At 43.1% G+C, this 19,088-nt stretch overlaps 2 protein-coding genes and 1 pseudogene across 5 annotated transcripts; 1 reads left to right on the top strand and 2 right to left on the bottom strand.

Annotated features, from left to right (window-relative positions):
* Positions 1 to 866: 866 nt before the first annotated feature.
* Positions 867 to 3,112, top strand: LOC136466427 (cytochrome P450 89A2-like; annotated as a pseudogene).
* Positions 3,113 to 3,329: 217 nt separating this feature from the next.
* On the bottom strand, positions 3,330 to 9,499 carry LOC136466428 (ferrochelatase-1, chloroplastic-like). Its single transcript, XM_066464834.1, has 9 exons — positions 9,302 to 9,499; positions 8,004 to 8,319; positions 7,155 to 7,298; positions 6,886 to 6,987; positions 6,145 to 6,248; positions 5,516 to 5,642; positions 4,883 to 5,035; positions 4,575 to 4,675; positions 3,330 to 4,044 (listed from the first exon to the last, which is right to left on the bottom strand). The coding sequence occupies exons 1-9, from the start codon at positions 9,388 to 9,390 to the stop codon at positions 3,729 to 3,731; spliced, it is 1,452 nt and encodes a 483-aa protein (XP_066320931.1). The 5' UTR covers positions 9,391 to 9,499; the 3' UTR covers positions 3,330 to 3,728.
* A 2,409-nt stretch (positions 9,500 to 11,908) lies between these two features.
* Positions 11,909 to 18,394, bottom strand: LOC136466426 (translationally-controlled tumor protein homolog). 4 transcript variants are annotated; one of them, XR_010761335.1, is made up of 10 exons: positions 18,277 to 18,394; positions 17,985 to 18,058; positions 17,071 to 17,196; positions 16,814 to 16,971; positions 15,987 to 16,146; positions 15,204 to 15,363; positions 14,418 to 14,577; positions 13,631 to 13,790; positions 12,845 to 13,004; positions 11,909 to 12,218 (listed from the first exon to the last, which is right to left on the bottom strand). XR_010761335.1 is itself a non-coding variant. In XM_066464832.1 (6 exons), exons 1-5 carry the CDS (start codon positions 18,302 to 18,304, stop codon positions 16,029 to 16,031), a joined length of 504 nt encoding a protein of 167 aa, XP_066320929.1. In that variant the 5' UTR covers positions 18,305 to 18,394; the 3' UTR covers positions 15,054 to 15,363; positions 15,987 to 16,028. The 4 variants fall into 4 exon arrangements, 2 of the variants coding, with proteins under 2 accessions (XP_066320929.1, XP_066320928.1); XR_010761334.1 differs by lacking the exon at positions 11,909 to 12,218 and having other exon boundaries at positions 12,695 to 13,004; XM_066464832.1 differs by lacking the exons at positions 11,909 to 12,218; positions 12,845 to 13,004; positions 13,631 to 13,790; positions 14,418 to 14,577 and having other exon boundaries at positions 15,054 to 15,363.
* Positions 18,395 to 19,088: the final 694 nt, after the last annotated feature.

Raw genomic sequence — 19,088 nt, 5'->3', positions numbered from 1 at the left:
CAGCCGATCGTGGCGCTCCATCCCGTTCGGCGGGCGGCATGGCCAATGGACTCCCCCGTCGGAGGTCGTACGGGTATTAGGTAGTACAGCGCTGACACGCTCGATGATGTGGGCGACGTGCGTCCTTAGGCATAGCCCGTCGTGGCTGCGGGTCACATCAGGACGTGCCTACTCCCTTTCTGATGTCAGAAGTTTGACTCGGAGTTCGTACTCCAGGACCCGTAGTGGCTAGGGATGGTACGGATCTCGTCGGGCAAGGCAGAGTCCCCCTTCGAGGGGTCTGGCGAAGTGGAGTCTACGCCAGAGGGATCGGACGAGACGGAGTCTCTACCCTCGAGGTCGGGCGCAGCGTAGCCTACGCCCTTGAGATCGGGCGCGACGTGCCCGCGCCCTTGGGATCAGGCGTGACGTAGCCCGTGCCCTCGAGATCGGACGCGACGTAGCCTGTGCCCTCGGGATCGAGCGGGACGAAGTCCACGTCCTCAGGGTTGGGCGAAACATAGCCCGTACGTCCGGGGTTGGGCGAAGCATAGCCCGTACATTTGGGGTCGGGCGATGCCAAAATATGCCCTTGACCTCCCGAGCGAGTTAGCGCCTGTGGCCATCGGCTTTCTACTTCCAGGTATCCCTAATACTGATACCCGATAGTCCTATTTGTAAAAGGGTTATCTTTTGAGTCTTTTGTTGGAGAAGACTAAAAATAAGTACTAAACCACTTGCCTGTAGCGTTAGCAAAAGGATGGATATATCTTGTATTTTGTGTCACGGTTGTTGTTGGCTGAGCTAAACTAAAATAATGTTTGAGATAGAATACAAATGCAGCTAGAGCTACAAGACGGCAGCGGTCAGAGTCAAGAGAGCTGCACCACACCACACACGCAAACCGCCGCACTCCGCAGCCGCAGCCGCAGCCGCAGCAATGGAGGAATACGGCGCCTGGCCCCTACTGCTCCTATCACTTGCAGCCTCACTCCTCGTCTTGCTCTACTACCGCACCCATGGCGGCCGCCGCAAGAACTCAACGCCCCGCAGTGAGGGTAACGGCCGCCGGCTCCCTCCCGGCCCGCTGACGCTGCTCTTCTTGGCCAAGTTCCTGTCCCTCCGGCGGTCCGTCTTCGACCTGGGCCCGCTCCTCCGGGAGTTGCACGCGCGGCACGGCCCCGTCATCTCCCTCCGCCTCCTCTTCGCCACGCACGTCTTCGTCGCCGACCGCCGCCCTCGTCCAGGGCGGCTCCACCTTCGCCGACCGCCCGCCGGTCGTCGACCCGGAGAGCCTCTTCAGCGCCGGCGGCCGCGACATCAACACCTCCCCGTATGGCCCGTACTGGCGCCTCGTCCGGCGTAACCTCGCCACGGAGGCGCTGCACCGTGGCCGCGTCAGCCTCTTCGAGCCGGCCAGGAGGTCGGCGTGCGACGCCCTCGTCACCAGCCTCCGCGCGCGCGCCGGCGGCGGCGCCGCCGCCGACGATGACACGGTCGCGCTGAGGCCGTTCCTGCGGCGCGCCATGTTCGAGCTGCTGACGCACATGTGCTTCGGCGCGCGGCTGGGGCGGGAGGCGATCGACGAGATCGAGGAGCTGCAGCACCGCATGATCCTGTCCTACACCACCTTCCCCGTCTTCGCCTTCTTCCCGGCGGTCACCAAGAGGCTGTTCCGCAGGCGGTGGGCGGCGTACGTCGCCCTGGCGCGGAGGCTGGACGAGACGTTCGTTCCGCTGATCCACGCCACGCGTGGCGCCGGCGGCGGTGGCAACGACGACGACCCGCCGTGCTACGCGGACTCGCTGCGCGCGCTACGCGTGGCCGAGGAGGGCGACCGGCCGCTCACGGACGCCGAGATGTCGAGCCTGTGCTCCGAGTTCCTGACCGGCGGCACGGACACGACGGTGACGCTGGTGGAATGGATCATGGCGGAGCTAGTGAACCACCCCGACGTCCAAGCTAAGGTGCATGACGAGGTGAAGAAGAACGCATCAGACGGCGACCTCCAACTCCAGGCGATGCCGTACCTCAAGGCCGTCGTGCTGGAGGGCCTGCGGCTGCACCCGCCGGGCCACTTCGTGCTGCCGCACGGCGTGCGGACCGACGCGGAGATCGGCGGCTACACCGTGCCTAAGGGCGCCGAGGTGAACTTTCTGGTCGCGGAGATGGGCCGCGACGAGGCCGTGTGGACGGCGGCGTGCCAGTTCCGGCCGGAGAGGTTCGTGGACGGCGGCGAGGGGCGCGACGTCGACATCACGGGGACCAAAGAGATCAAGATGATGCCTTTCGGCGCCGGGCGGCGTATGTGCCCCGGCTACGCGCTGGGCATGCACCACGCCGAGTACTTCGTCGCGAGGTTGGTGAGGGACATGGAGTGGCTGCCGGCGGCGGATGGCGAGGTCGTCGACATGGCGGAGCAGATGGAGTTCACCACCGTCATGAAACACCCGCTCCGAGTTCGCATCGTGCCAAGGAACTGATCGAACACTTTGAAGATCAGAACTGGAGGAAGCAATTAGACTGTGCTTTGTCAGACTTTCTTTTGAATCTTGGACAGTGGAGGATGCTATATTTTGTATGCGACTATACTCTCAGGATGCTATTTTGTCAGACTTGTGTGCTTTTCCCTGCTCTAGCTTCTTTGTTTTCTACTACTATGTGGCAGGTTGATATGTTACATTCTTTTCTTCTTCTATTGTTCACATGTTGAGACATGCATACTCATTTTTCCTTATTTAAAATGGTATTATATATTTTTTTTTATCATTCCTTTGTTGGTGTTTTTTATTTTAGTGTGAAAAATATTGCTACTGCTTCAGTCATTATGTACTCTGGTTTCTGAAAAGTTGGAGTATCAGCATGTTTCTATTCTGTTACTGGTTGCAAGGAATTTTTTGAAACTAGATGTCTATGTAGGAGGGGGGGCGGGGGGATCATTTGTGTTGTTCTTTAGGATGACGTCCTAACATACTATTGTATTGCGATGTGCGATGAGGTTTAGAAGATAACAAATTGGATTTGCCATCCAATCGAGTGATACTCGATCACAAACATTCTAGGGGGAAAAACATAATACTGGATCCATGGCCATACAAATCAATTGGGCAACTTTCGGAAACACATGAATTTTTCCCAAATCTTGTGACAGTCGATCTACTTCTCGAGCCATCCGCGCAATTCTTGTCAATTTCGACACTCCAAAAACACCCTCATGCTTCATACTTACAGTATGGTGCATAGGTATAATTTTATACTGTGCTGAAGTCAGCTTTAGCAAATGGCACATGCTAACATGCATCATTTCTCATCTCGCTTAAATCGTCACAAAAACTTCTAGGGTGGAGGGATGAAGGGAATAGTCAGTATTACATCACCTATGCATAGGAGTAACAGTCACCTTGGCAGGCATAAAGCAATTGTAGCAATAGCACATGCTTGCCAAAGCATGGAGAAAGTTTCTAAGGAAGGCAGCTGCCTGTAACAGACTCCCGTATTACGGGCGTGCCAAACAAAATTATACAAGACACAAAAGACCTTTGAGCTGTAATGTTCTGTGCTTTCGTAGATTCATCTGACCAATGTTCCCTGTGAACAATATCACGACCTGCAAATTGCAAGCTCCTACCTTGTGGCCTAAACGATCACTAGTTACGATCACCAAGTTCCTTGCTGTTCTTCCATTATCAATCTCAAATTTTGTGGTTCAGAAAACTACCTGTCACACCATTTCTGCTTACCTAGCCAACCTAAAGCATGGTGTTCCGGAAGGCGGAAACTAGTCTTGGTGATAACAGCAGGACAAATGCCAAGATTGAGCCAAAGAACATCTTGGTGAGGTAATGCATCAGGTCCATGCTGGAATCAGTGTCTTCAGGCTTTCTGGCCCCGAGTGCTGAAGCAGAGGGCAGGGCTTCGACAACAGCATCTGCGAGGTCGGAGATGAATGTTGAAGTGCATCCAAGAGCAGGAACCCGACCCCAGTTCTTAATGCCTGATTCTAGAGCCAACTCCTTGTACTCCATGTCGATTTCTTCCAATGTTTCAATGTGCTCACTCACAAAGCTGTATTTGTCATAAATGACTCAGATTACAGGCAATAAAAAGGTGGGTACGAAAACATCAATAACCATAGCAACATAATCTTGACTCATAAAAAGAGTAAACCAGATACTAGCATATCGCAAAACCCCATCAAAACATTCATTGACTGTAAAAACTGAGATCCCTTGTGTAGTTGTGTTCTATGGCCAGTTTTATCATGCAAAAGACCCATTTAGGGAAGGCATCTAATTCTAAAATTATTTGAAATAAGTTCTCTGTTCATTAATACAATGGAACATGCAAGCTTTTGCAAACAGATAATATGCACATACATTAAATTCATATTCATGAGCCTTTCAGATGGTCAAGATTGTGCCAGAGGTACCAATGTGATAATACAAACAGAGATGAGGAACCAACATGTATCATGAATAGTACATGTGGTAAACTAGACACAAGGAAACGAAGATCATATAGGGCTAAATGTTGATTATCACTATTATCAGAAAAGGAAAATTTACCAGATGGCCAGAAATGCTAAACTTGATTACCTTACTGGAACAGCCAGGAGACTCTTCACTCCCTTTTGACCAAGTTCTACTAAAACTTCATCAGTATATGGCTTCAGCCATTGAACTGGCCCCACCCGACTCTGAATGTACAAGAAATGTCAACACTAGTAAATGGTGAGCAGAAAAGCTAAAGAACTGGTAACTCGGAACTCTATAAACTTGTCATTTTCCATTTCTAGTTTTCTTACAAGGTGAGTGAACGTATTCGATCATTTAAACATAAGGGCACAACTCAGTTGTAAGTGTCTAAGTGACACAAGTACCTATCAAATTTTAATAGCCTGTACCTGGTACGCCAAAGTGTGACTATTTAAGATTCCTCTTGATCTCAACTCCCCCATGATCAAAGCAATACAATCCTCCATCTGATCTCTGTAAGGATCTCCAGCGTCCTCAACATACGTAAGTGGCACACCATGTGCACTGAAGAATATCATAACCTACCATTTATTTTCACAACAATAAAAAGTATTGTCAAAATGAAATTACAGCACAGTTTTTCATGATTATCTATAAACTAACTGCAATGCTGCTTTTAGCAAAAACAATATCTAGTACTACTCAGAAATTAACATGGACGTCAGAACACATCTTCGACTATGAATTTGGGGTAATATGTTAGTAAAGGTAACAAAACAAAGTGTCATGGAAGTTTTTTTTGTTAGTATCTTTATAGAAATAATAACATTTGCAATTAGCTACTCTTAACACATTTGTGTATATTACTGGTCAAGTTTATCCAGAGAAAGGTGGTATAACAATGCCAAATCATAGTTCCAATGAAATTTCCATTAGAAAGGAATTGTGCAGCTAGTGAATGGCTGTAATGAAATTTGGAATGTGTAGATGAAACAAGTAATCCTCTGCTATCGTATGCTAACTGTAGAATAAAAATGGAGGTAGAGTTAGGAATAGAGCACCTCTTCAGGATTGGAAAAGGCAGATAGCTCCTTTTCAATTAGGTCAGCCATTGATTTCACATAGCCATCTCGTTGGTACCATGATTCGATAATGGAAATTGGCAAACCAGAAAAATATGAATCTTCCCTGCAATCAAACCAGTGCAGTAGTATTTCAGGTTCTTGTAACATCAAAGACAATAGGATCTCATATGCTAGAACTGGTGCCTTTGAAGGTCGCTCACTCCCTCGCCCAGCCCAACTTAGGCCTTGTTTGGATGTTGTCGGATTCACCTCAATCCACATGTGTTGGGATGGATTGGGGTGGAATTTAGTTCAAGTTCCACTCCAATCCACCCCAACCCATGTGGATTGAGATGAATCCGACTACATCCAAACAAGGCCTTATGGGGTTTGAGAAGGTTCCAAAGGGATTTCTTTCATTCTGGCCTGTGAGAGAAATTAGTGGTAGTGTTTTTGTTGGCTGTGGTAGTTTCTTGAGTTAAAAAGTGTGTATGTAATGTTCAGTACCTTGGGGTGTGGTTGTTTGGGTTATTACCCTCTTTTTCTTCTTAATTAATATAAAATATACGCAGCTCTCTTGCGTGTTAGAGAAAATAAAAGGGTCTCATATGGAGATGGGATCCTACTTGACAATGTTTTGGAGAACACGGATGCTCGACCCACTTGTTGATATCGAGTACTGAGGGTAAAGTGGAAGAACAACGAGCTTGGTAATCTTATCCTTCTTAATCTATCATTAACCAAAAATAAGAAACAGTTAATCATCAGCCAAGAGTTGGATGGACAAGAAGGAATAACCATGAAATCCGTTTGGTGGAATACTCTAACATACGAAACTTAAATAAGATAGGGTAAAAATGCCATATAGAATAATGCAAACATTGACTCCACAGAATGAAAATTAAGTTCAAAAGAACTACATTCCAGGTTACATGTTATGAAAGCTTCCAAATCTCAATAATAAACATATTTCAGTCTAAAGTTTCAAGATTACTTAATATTACTTTTCTGATACACCATCATTACTAAAAGGTGAAAACTTGCAATCAAAATTGTAGTAGCCAGGTCATTGACCTTGTCAATTTCTCACAACATTTTTATTCTCCTTTTGGATTCAACCACAAAGGATCCGTCTAAAACAATCCTGGTTGCAAAGATGGAGTTAGCTATCATGTGCTTATTGTTAGCTCATACATGGACAGGCAAATGCATATGCAGGCAGAATTATTAGGGACAACTCTACATACGCCACTCAATGAGGGTGCTATGATCTTTCGACAACGCTTTTCTACTAGATGCTAGAATGACATGCATTTGGAAACTGATTGAATGCTGAAGAGACATAAAAGATGGGCACAAGAATTTACTTGATCGATGGCTTCTTCTGTGAAAGGGTACCAGTACCGCATCCCAACATATATATTTGCATTCAAATTTTTCTTTTCCAGAGCAATCTTCAAAGCATTTGCCTGAAATATCAGTTATTTTACTGAGAATGCAATTTACACTGAAATGATATCAACATGTCTTGGAAGATAGTTTTTAACAAGCTGATAAACCACAATCAATAAAATAGGTCAAAAGTAAAGAAATGCAACAATAATTTCAAAACACGGTCAGCCTTGTGAACTTATACCTGCTCATCAGTAATTTTCCTTAACGGTGACCCACCACCAATTGAAGCATACCCTTCTTTACTCTTAGGGGCTCTAAAAGTAGAAATAAGTTTGGCCAGTGGTCTTTGAAGAAACCTGAAGAGCCTAGGGAGTCGAATGATATCCTGAACAATAAAAAAGAATTATGATAGTTTTTAAAATGAGCTGTAACAATGAAGAAAACAAATTCAGTACACATACAAGAAAGGGGGGTACTGAATTTAGAAATTCATATAACTAATGAGAGTTCTTGGTAAATAAGTTATTGCTATGTTCAGTAGCACAGAGCCACAGACACGCAAAAGTTTTTTCCTCGAACAACGTAGGAGAACGGCGTGTCATTTCATTAAGAAGATAAAAATACAACAGAGGGACAAGAGTCCACTCCTAGTAGAGGGGAGAGAGGCTCCCGAACACTACACACACCCACAATAAAAGAATTTCCATGAACAAGGACTACACGAACACGACCAGGGCCAAGGAAACACACAGAGGCTCATGGCTATGTGATTAGCAACTGAAGGTGCAGCCGTTGAAGAACAGAGGCTCCAGCCAGACACGCAAAAGTTTTGTTTTAGTTGGCACTCATTCAATATTCAGCTACCAGGGAAAAGAATCAAAATGGAAATTCCAATTGGTAAAACACACAAATAAGGTTCTTTCTTTCTTTAGGCTCAACAATTGCTAGGCTGATTAGTTCAGAAGCCCATATTAAGGAGTTGAATACAATCATTCAAAGTTGTCAGACAGCATTTGATAAATTGGCTAGATACAATTGGTGAACATGTCAAAAATTGTTATGGCAGTGATACTGGGGTATAACCACTTACTGGATCAGCAAATAGGTTGAACAAAAATGGTTGAACGTCATCGAGGGTCTCTGGACCACCAAGATTTAATAACAGTACTCCAATTTTTTCTTCAATAACACTGGTAGATACGCCTATGTCATCATCAAAGGTGGTTACCACATTTGCAGAGGAAGAACTAGCAGAAAGATTCCACTGATTTTTAAGTACTGGACTTCTGTAAGCCAAACAAGAGGATCCATTTGCTGCCAATTGCATCGGCTTAACATTCCCATGCAAGCTCTGCTCGTGTTTGGTAGAACCAGTAAATCTTGCAGAGGTTGTTTTGCCACATGACCTGCCAATAGTAGAACAACCAATCAAGTATAAAACCTATGCTAGTATGCTTTCGTGCCAACAGAACAGATCATCCAATTTGAAAAAAAAATGGCAATTACGTCTGTCCATCTCCAGTGGCATATCTAAGCACAGCTTGTAACACATCTCTAAAAGACCGTACAATTAGTGATGTGGAGGATGAAGTGTTAAATAGCATCTTGCCCTGATTCACTATTGATTCAAATCGAAATGTCCACTAGCTAGCAACAAGTTTGATTTAGCAATATAATTTAAATGCTTACATATATTTATTCTTAAAATGCTTACATAACCTAAATGTCCAATAGCATCATGCCCTGATTTAGCAGTATAAACTTAAATGGTCCTTTAAAATTCATAAATTTCAGTTTTCCGTGTATTACAAAACAATCAATAAATAACAGATAACAATTTTTGGGGGGGGTAGGTCACATAGCATAAAAACCTTCTTCCAGAAAATACAAACCCGAATAACATGGTTTGTAAACCCACAAAAACGATACTATACCATCTTGCCTCCAACTCGTCTAGTAACATATCTTGATTTGAGGATCGAACAGAAATTGATCTTAGGTACTAATTTCCTAAATGAGGGTTTCTATGATGGGTCAACACTGGATCACTAGTGAAAAAAAAAAGAATATCAGAATGGAAAACCAAATAATCATCAAGAAGCTTTACTGCCCCAAGAGCAGTGGCAAATCGATTAATTTAACTTTAGGATTCCATACAGCATTTCCACTCCAGGCAGGGGCGGACAAGGGTGCACACCAGACCAAAAATAAATAAAAATAGAAGTAAGTGTGCATAACACATGTATACGCTTGTGATTAGACGAGATCCGGAGACAGATAGCCAAATGGCGGCTCAAGTTAGGGGTTCGGGTGCTCGACTTTGCACAGCGGGAAGGGAAGGGAAGGGAAGGGAGGGGAAGAGAAGGGGCGGCCGGGCACACGGCATACCTGGTATGGTGGGTTCCCGTCGCCGGCAAAGGGCCCGACGGCGGCGATGCGTGGGTTCCCGTCGCCGGGAAAGGGCCCGACGAAGACATGGGCTGCTGGGCGTCGGTCGATCACGCGTGGTGAGGTGTCGGGAGAAGAAAAGCACTTCTTCTTCTTCTTCCGGTCAAACGTGGCAGCGCGAAATGAGGAATCCACACCTACCCGCCGCCGACCCATCTTCCTTCCTCTCCAAAATTGTTCCACGGATGGCGGTGGGACCGTAAAGCAATCCAAAATCAATTTCCCAAAAGCATTAACGTACTACTCCCTCCATTTTAAATTACAATACATTTTGATATTTTTTAAATGTATTGTTTTTATTATATATTGTATATCTAAATATGTAATAAAAGTTATCAGTCTTTTCGCTTGGTCATAAATGATCATAAATTTTCAGTCAGAACAGTATTTTTCTCTCACACCAAATCAGCCAACAGTAATAATCTACGATCATATACGATAGTTTCAGCCCCAGCCGAACATGTTGTATGTATCTAGGAAAACCAAAACATCTTGTAATTTAGAATAGCTATAGTAATTCAAAATTGGTATTTTTTAAAAAAATACAACGAGAAATCAATCAACTGTAAAAATGAGTAAAAGTGTTCTCCAAATTTTCCTTACTCCACAAACTCTTATTATAAAATAAAAGTTATGGATCTCAAAGACTAGGGGGTTAGTTTGGTTTCCTTGCTCGGCGCTATGCTACCTAGCTGAGCAAAGATTTGTGAGCAAATATTGTAAGTGACTAGGGGGTTTGTGTTTGTTTGCTTGCTCGGCACTGTGCTATCTAGCTGAGCAAAGATTTGTGAGCAAGTTTTGCTGTTTGGCTCTGCCTCTGCAAGAACGTGTTTGAAGTTCCTTTTTGGCACATGTCCAAATGTTTATATAGAAATTGGGATATTTGTGCAAAATATGTATAATGCCCTTGAATTTTGATTTAATGGATAGAAATATTTGACATCGAGGATGCACAGGGGTCACTATCTCACTGAATCGATGCATCGTTTGTTTTTCAGAAACGCTCATTATAGGCCGATCGTCTGATCCCGCACTCGCCCACGCCCTCCTCGCCCGTGTCGTTATCTTCGCCCACCCGCGTCACGTACAACAAGCCCGACATGCTAGGCGCTCGCTAGCTCGCTCTCAGACTCACGCCTTCCGTCGCCACTGTGCTCCATCCGCCTGCCCCTGCCCCTGCCCCTGCCGAGGTCCGTGGCGCCATCGAGCTCCACACCGGCGACATTCGCACCACTCCGTGCCGATGTCGAGCTCTGCGTCAACGAGCCTTCGTTCGTCCAAGCATCAAGCAGATGCGACGCGGAAAGTGCACGTTGCAGTAGTACGTTTCAAGTGTTTCAGACGTTTATGAGGTATATTGTAAGTGTTGTATATCGATGTTGCAAAAATAGATCGAGATGTGTTTCAGATGTTTCCGAGGTATATCGCAAGTGTTGCATATCGATGTTGCAAAAGTAGATCGAGATGCTGCACATGTTGTAATGGCTATACACATATGTTTCAAGTGTATGTTGCAAATGTTTTTTCTGGATGTTGCAAAAGTAGATCTGAAGCTATTCGGCTGAAGGTTTTTGCGGCTGATAATCCGGCTGGTACTGTTTTATTGTGAGAGAAACATATTGTACCATGACTGATAAGTCGAACTGATAAATTCAAGCGAACAGAGGCGCTAGATGTTGCATATACATACACGTCACAAGCATATGTTTTAAGTGTTTTTAGGTGTTTGCAAGTGTTTCGTCTACACGTTGCATATATTTGCAATGATTTTCAAATGTTTTTCAAACGTTTTCGTAAGTGTTTTAGGCACTTTCTGTCTTCTTTTTGTATGCTATAACTGTTGTATCTCAAAAGTAGATCGAGTGTTGCATATGGAATATACATAAAAGCGGCCAGCGGCCCAGACGATGTCTGCGATATGGAATATACATAAAAGCGGCCAGCGGCCCAGACGATGTCTGCGATATGGAATATACATAAGAAGCGGCCAGCGGCCCAGACGATGTCTGCGACAGCGTGGGCGACGTCTAGGACGACGTTAGGCTCCCTCGCGAGCTCAACACGCTAGGTGCTCGACTGCTCGTTCAGCTTGACACTAGCATCCAACCAATTGGATGTCCGAGCGCTAGCAACAAACAACGACGCATCAATTGCATCACCTAGCGCTCATGTAACAAAGTTGCAACAGATCCGCACTCATGTAATAAAGTTGCAACAGATCCGGCATGACCAAACCCAAAGTAAATGGGATGCAACGTGTTTGTCTTCAAAAAACTTATTTGGAAAAATTGGAGATAAAACTGAAATAAAAGTGTCTTGAAGAAACTGAGAGCTTTAACGTGTTTGTAAAAATTGGAGATTTTTTATGCCCTCGTCAATCCTACCTGTTTTTCCACCCCTCACATCTAACACATACGCCCTGTTCACTGGCTTGTTTTGGCTGACTAATTTGGTGTGAAAGAAAAATAATGTTTATTGACTAAAAAAATACGACTTATAAGCCAATCAAGCCCAAACAAAACAGTCCTCCAGCCAGAGGCTCAAAAATAAGACAATAGTGGCCACTCGCAGCAGCAATATTGAGTTTTACTCGTTTCGAGACAAATTCAATCTTAGACAGTTTTTTTTTTCAAAAACACTCTTGGACTAATACAGTAGGATTCAGCCACAGCGGCTAGAACAAAAAGACAGTAGTACATAGATAACACCCAACATGGGGCAATTGATCTCGCCGCACGCCTAGCACTTGATCTCCTTCAGACCATGGGAAAAGTAGAGGAAAGTCGGATTAGTGGCACCATCCTTGTAATAGGCGAACACCACAGTTGCATCATCCTTCATGCTCTCACCAACAAAACTGTTAAAAAACACAAATGACAACAATGTCAACATTAGACTTGACATAAATGAATTTAAATTATCTCTTACAAGGCATTAAACTTACATAAGTGTCAACATTAGACTACACTATAGACAGTTGTGACATGTAATAAAGTTGCAACAGATCCGGCATGACCAAACCCAAAGTAAATGGGATGCAACGTGTTTGTCTTCAAAAAACTTATTTGGAAAAATTGGAGATAAAACTGAAATAAAAGTGTCTTGAAGAAACTGAGAGCTTTAACGTGTTTGTAAAAATTGGAGATTTTTTAAGCACTCGTCAATCCTACCTGTTTTTCCACTCCTCACATCTAACACATACGCCCTGTTCACTGGCTTGTTTTGGCTGACTGATTTGGTGTGAAAGAAAAATAATGTTTATTGGCTAAAAAAATACGACTTATAAGCCAATCAAGCCCAAACAAAACAGTCCTCCAGCCAGAGGCTCAAAAATAAGACAATAGTGGCCACTCGCAGCAGCAATATTGAGTTTTACTCGTTTCGAGACAAATTCAATCTTAGACAGTTTTTTTTTTCAAAAACACTCTTGGACTAATACAGTAGGATTCAGCCACAGCGGCTAGAACAAAAAGACAGTAGTACATAGATAACACCCAACATGGGGCAATTGATCTCGCCGCACGCCTAGCACTTGATCTCCTTCAGACCATGGGAAAAGTAGAGGAAAGTCGGATTAGTGGCACCATCCTTGTAATAGGCGAACACCACAGTTGCATCATCCTTCATGCTCTCACCAACAAAACTGTTAAAAAACACAAATGACAACAATGTCAACATTAGACTTGACATAAATGAATTTAAATTATCTCTTACAAGGCATTAAACTTACATAAGTGTCAACATTAGACTACACTATAGACAGTTGTGACATGTAATAAAGTTGCAACAGATCCGGCATGACCAAACCCAAAGTAAATGGGATGCAACGTGTTTGTCTTCAAAAAACTTATTTGGAAAAATTGGAGATAAAACTGAAATAAAAGTGTCTTGAAGAAACTGAGAGCTTTAACGTGTTTGTAAAAATTGGAGATTTTTTAAGCACTCGTCAATCCTACCTGTTTTTCCACTCCTCACATCTAACACATACGCCCTGTTCATTGGCTTGTTTTGGCTGACTGATTTGGTGTGAAAGAAAAATAATGTTTATTGGCTAAAAAAATACGACTTATAAGCCAATCAAGCCCAAACAAAACAGTCCTCCAGCCAGAGGCTCAAAAATAAGACAATAGTGGCCACTCGCAGCAGCAATATTGAGTTTTACTCATTTCGAGACAAATTCAATCTTAGACAGTTTTTTTTTTCAAAAACACTCTTGGACTAATACAGTAGGATTCAGCCACAGCGGCTAGAACAAAAAGACAGTAGTACATAGATAACACCCAACATGGGGCAATTGATCTCGCCGCACGCCTAGCACTTGATCTCCTTCAGACCATGGGAAAAGTAGAGGAAAGTCGGATTAGTGGCACCATCCTTGTAATAGGCGAACACCACAGTTGCATCATCCTTCATGCTCTCACCAACAAAACTGTTAAAAAACACAAATGACAACAATGTCAACATTAGACTTGACATAAATGAATTTAAATTATCTCTTACAAGGCATTAAACTTACATAAGTGTCAACATTAGACTACACTATAGACAGTTGTGACATGTAATAAAGTTGCAACAGATCCGGCATGACCAAACCCAAAGTAAATGGGATGCAACGTGTTTGTCTTCAAAAAACTTATTTGGAAAAATTGGAGATAAAACTGAAATAAAAGTGTCTTGAAGAAACTGAGAGCTTTAACGTGTTTGTAAAAATTGGAGATTTTTTAAGCACTCGTCAATCCTACCTGTTTTTCCACTCCTCACATCTAACACATACGCCCTGTTCACTGGCTTGTTTTGGCTGACTGATTTGGTGTGAAAGAAAAATAATGTTTATTGGCTAAAAAAATACGACTTATAAGCCAATCAAGCCCAAACAAAACAGTCCTCCAGCCAGAGGCTCAAAAATAAGACAATAGTGGCCACTCGCAGCAGCAATATTGAGTTTTACTCGTTTCGAGACAAATTCAATCTTAGACAGTTTTTTTTTTTCAAAAACACTCTTGGACTAATACAGTAGGATTCAGCCACAGCGGCTAGAACAAAAAGACAGTAGTACATAGATAACACCCAACATGGGGCAATTGATCTCGCCGCACGCCTAGCACTTGATCTCCTTCAGACCATGGGAAAAGTAGAGGAAAGTCGGATTAGTGGCACCATCCTTGTAATAGGCGAACACCACAGTTGCATCATCCTTCATGCTCTCACCAACAAAACTGTTAAAAAACACAAATGACAACAATGTCAACATTAGACTTGACATAAATGAATTTAAATTATCTCTTACAAGGCATTAAACTTACATAAGTGTCAACATTAGACTACACTATAGACAGTTGTGACATGTAATAAAGTTGCAACAGATCCGGCATGACCAAACCCAAAGTAAATGGGATGCAACGTGTTTGTCTTCAAAAAACTTATTTGGAAAAATTGGAGATAAAACTGAAATAAAAGTGTCTTGAAGAAACTGAGAGCTTTAACGTGTTTGTAAAAATTGGAGATTTTTTAAGCACTCGTCAATCCTACCTGTTTTTCCACTCCTCACATCTAACACATACGCCCTGTTCATTGGCTTGTTTTGGCTGACTGATTTGGTGTGAAAGAAAAATAATGTTTATTGGCTAAAAAAATACGACTTATAAGCCAATCAAGCCCAAACAAAACAGTCCTCCAGCCAGAGGCTCAAAAATAAGACAATAGTGGCCACTCGCAGCAGCAATATTGAGTTTTACTCATTTCGAGACAAATTCAATCTTAGACAGTTTTTTTTTTCAAAAACACTCTTGGACTAATACAGTAGGATTCAGCCACAGCGGCTAGAACAAAAAGACAGTAGTACATAGATAACACCCAACATGGGGCAATTGATCTCGCCGCACGCCTAGCACTTGATCTCCTTCAGACCATGGGAAAAGTAGAGGAAAGTCGGATTAGTGGCACCATCCTTGTAATAGGCGAACACCACAGTTGCATCATCCTTCATGCTCTCACCAACAAAACTGTTAAAAAACACAAATGACAACAATGTCAACATTAGACTTGACATAAATGAATTTAAATTATCTCTTACAAGGCATTAAACTTACATAAGTGTCAACATTAGACTACACTATAGACAGTTGTGACATGTAATAAAGTTGCAACAGATCCGGCATGACCAAACCCAAAGTAAATGGGATGCAACGTGTTTGTCTTCAAAAAACTTATTTGGAAAAATTGGAGATAAAACTGAAATAAAAGTGTCTTGAAGAAACTGAGAGCTTTAACGTGTTTGTAAAAATTGGAGATTTTTTAAGCACTCGTCAATCCTACCTGTTTTTCCACTCCTCACATCTAACACATACGCCCTGTTCACTGGCTTGTTTTGGCTGACTGATTTGGTGTGAAAGAAAAATAATGTTTATTGGCTAAAAAAATACGACTTATTAGCCAATCAAGCCCAAACAAAACAGTCCTCCAGCCAGAGGCTCATAAGACAATAGTGGCCACTCGCAGCAGCAATATTGAGTTTTACTCGTTTCGAGACAAATTCAATCTTAGACAGTTTTTTTTTTTCAAAAACACTCTTGGACTAATACAGTAGGATTCAGGCACAGCGGCTAGAACAAAAAGACAGTAGTACATAGATAACACCCAACATGGGGCAATTGATCTCGCCGCACGCCTAGCACTTGATCTCCTTCAGACCATGGGAAAAGTAGAGGAAAGTCGGATTAGTGGCACCATCCTTGTAATAGGCGAACACCACAGTTGCATCATCCTTCATGCTCTCACCAACAAAACTGTTAAAAAACACAAATGACAACAATGTCAACATTAGACTTGACATAAATGAATTTAAATTATCTCTTACAAGGCATTAAACTTACATAAGTGTCAACATTAGACTACACTATAGACAGTTGTGACATGTAATAAAGTTGCAACAGATCCGGCATGACCAAACCCAAAGTAAATGGGATGCAACGTGTTTGTCTTCAAAAAACTATTATTGCAGAATAATGCGCCGCAACATGAATTTAGTTAGAGCAGCATTTTAGGCCAACAAGAGATTATAGCAGCATTTAAAATTGGTTGCACTGCACGTGTAAAACAGTTACTAAAACAGCACCACCACACCAACAAAAAAATGCTGCAAAAATGAGAAGCTCATTATATGAACATAAATAATCCATGCCCAATGTGTGATCACAAAGGCTGAGACACATTTGTGTACAAGTGTATCCGAAGTTCCCATTCATATCTACATGAGCATCCAAAGTTACCATTCATATCTACATAGCAGAAAAAGATAGGATGGTAGTTCACACAGCAAGGATGGTACCAAGCTACCAATAGATATGATATGTATTATCGATAGATTTTTTGGGTATTAAGTAGTTCACACAGCATTACTAAGCTAACAATAGACATGAAATGTATTATCAATATCGTGGGTATAGAACTTACAATTGAAGGTCCTTGAGCTTGCTAAGAAGAAACTTGGTGGCACCCTCAATGCCCTTCTTGAATTCATCTGCCTTCTCTGGCTCCAACACGGCAGTGAGGTTCTTGATGTATTTCTTAATGTAAGCCACAAACGATTTCTTGTCAAAAGGGGGTTGCTCCTGCAAACAGGAATAAACGGATTAGTACAAAAAACATATGCACAAGGTACAGTACACTCAAGATAAAAAATAACTCCAGACACATTGAAGGGGAGCAACCTGAAGGCGGAAGGTGTCAACAATGTCAACAACCTTGACAGCCGTGTCATCAATACCTTCATCTTCGCCACCCTCGGCAGACGGATTGGCACCAATATCCACATCAACAGGTCCTTGGACGACCCACTGCAAGCATCCAGCACAATGTAAGTAACAATCACACCAATCGCTAACCAGCATCATGACTATGCAACTTACAAGGCAGATTCATCCAAATTGATATCCAAGCTGATATTTGTTGGTAAAACGAAACATACAGAAGAATACTCACACACTCAGGGCAGGGGCGCATAAGAAAATTAAGTTTTGGTGCAGCAGCAGGTTACAGTCATGAACCAACAAAAAAGTCCTGGGCTGACTGAACTAACAGTATGATACATCAATTTGAACCAAAAGGGTAAACTACATGGCATGTCACAGCAAGCAAATTACAACTGTGGAAAAGTTGCAGGCACACATGAAAATTAAGTTTTGGTGCAGCTGCAGGTTAGTCATGAACCAACAGAAAAGTCCTGGGCTGTAAAGACCAGTAGACTTAGCACACATCAAAAACAACATGGCATGCCTAACTAACAGTAGCCTACATCAGTTTGGACCAAGGGTAAACAACATGGCATGACACAGCAAGCAATTGTGGAAACCACTAGACATAATTGGCTCCAACAAGGAAACCACAAAATCTATTTACAGCAACTACCAAAGTACAACTGAGGGCAGCACACAGCAAAAATCAAAATACGACTGAGGGCAGCACACAGCTCAAAAATACAACTGAGGGCAGCAGCACACAGTTCTAGACTAAAACTAGTATGATGACTACTGTCTAAGCGCAAGCTACTGACTGCATCAAACGGATGATATCAGATCACAACACATGCTAGCCACCAATTCGGTGAGTAGATGAGCGAAGATACCTTGCCCTCGACCTCCCAGAGGACGCCGTTCTCGAGCTCCTTGTAGGGGAAGGAGTCCGACAGGAGCTCGTCGCCTGCAAGGCACGAAAACCAGAGCGCACAACGAATTAGACGGATCGCACAACAACTCATCCAATCGATCGCAGATCTAAGCCACCAGCAAAGCGACGACGAGATCGGCTTCTCTACACATCGCATGACACGACTAGGCCACCAGATCCGGCAATCGGAAACCAAGCGAATACATACAAACGGGTAAGAAAATTGGATCGGGTGAAATTCGTGCACGCACCAGAGAGCAGATCCTGGTAGACCAACATGGCGACGCCGGTCCTCGGAACCCTAGCTCGCCCGCTTGTGGAGACGAGGAGACGAGGCAGGGAGGCGCGGCAGCGAGCGAGGGTTTGGGGCCGAGGGCGGCCGCGGCGCATTTATGGCCCCGGAGAAACATCCGGGCCGCGGTGGCAGCCGTCCGATCCGCGGCCCCGACGGCCCAGATGCTCGATCTGGCCGTGACGGGCGCTTTTGGGAAAGGAGTCCCTGTCCTCTGGGGAAATTCGGGAGGAGGCCCTTTTCCTTTGAGCGAATTTCTCGTGAGCCATTATAAAATATTGCAATTCCTCGTGAGTCGCTAAAAAAGTTTGACGGACTTCAGCGTCATTGTTTCATTTTTTTTTGTCCTCCATGACACTGCTGTTAGATTGACTCTAACGATGTTAAACTGTAGGTATGAAAAGTCAAAAATACCTTTAGGTCTAAATATGTCATTAATTTTTTTTAGCATCTTAAACTTCAAATGAAAAAAACTCAAAACTAGAAAGTTGTAGATCTCATCGAGATCTATAATTTTTGTATAAAAATTATCTTCATTTAATTTCGCAGAAAAAAGATATGATTTGATATGATTAATATATCTTAAAAAAATCATATCTTTTTGCGGTATTAAATGAAGATAATTTTTATATAAAAATTACAGATCTCGACGAGATCTACAACTTTTTAATTTTGAGTTTTTCCATTTGAAGTTGTTAAGATACTAAAAAAAATTAATAGCATATTTAGATTTAAAGTATTTTTGTTTTTTCACACCCACCGTTAGAGCCT

Source organism: Miscanthus floridulus, chromosome 7 (assembly GCF_019320115.1).
Source record: "Miscanthus floridulus cultivar M001 chromosome 7, ASM1932011v1, whole genome shotgun sequence".
NCBI lineage: Eukaryota > Viridiplantae > Streptophyta > Magnoliopsida > Poales > Poaceae > Miscanthus > Miscanthus floridulus.
The sequence above is the reverse complement of the archived record's forward strand: the minus strand, read 5'-3'. Positions and strand labels throughout refer to the sequence as shown.

Coding starts and splice junctions, on each gene's coding strand:
- LOC136466428 (XM_066464834.1), bottom strand. CDS start 9,390: ATGTCTTCGTCGGGCCCTTTCCCGGCGACGGGAACCCACGCATCGCCG. Junction 8,320..9,301: donor ACGGGAACCCACCATACCAG/GTATGCCGTGTG, acceptor TACTATTGGCAG/GTCATGTGGCAAAACAACCT. Junction 6,249..6,885: donor CAGAAGAAGCCATCGATCAA/GTAAATTCTTGT, acceptor GGTTAATGATAG/ATTAAGAAGGATAAGATTAC.
- LOC136466426 (XM_066464832.1), bottom strand. CDS start 18,304: ATGTTGGTCTACCAGGATCTGCTCTCTG. Junction 16,972..17,070: donor TTGACACCTTCCGCCTTCAG/GTTGCTCCCCTT, acceptor TCCTGTTTGCAG/GAGCAACCCCCTTTTGACAA. Junction 16,147..16,813: donor AAGCTCAAGGACCTTCAATT/GTAAGTTCTATA, acceptor GTTTTTTAACAG/TTTTGTTGGTGAGAGCATGA.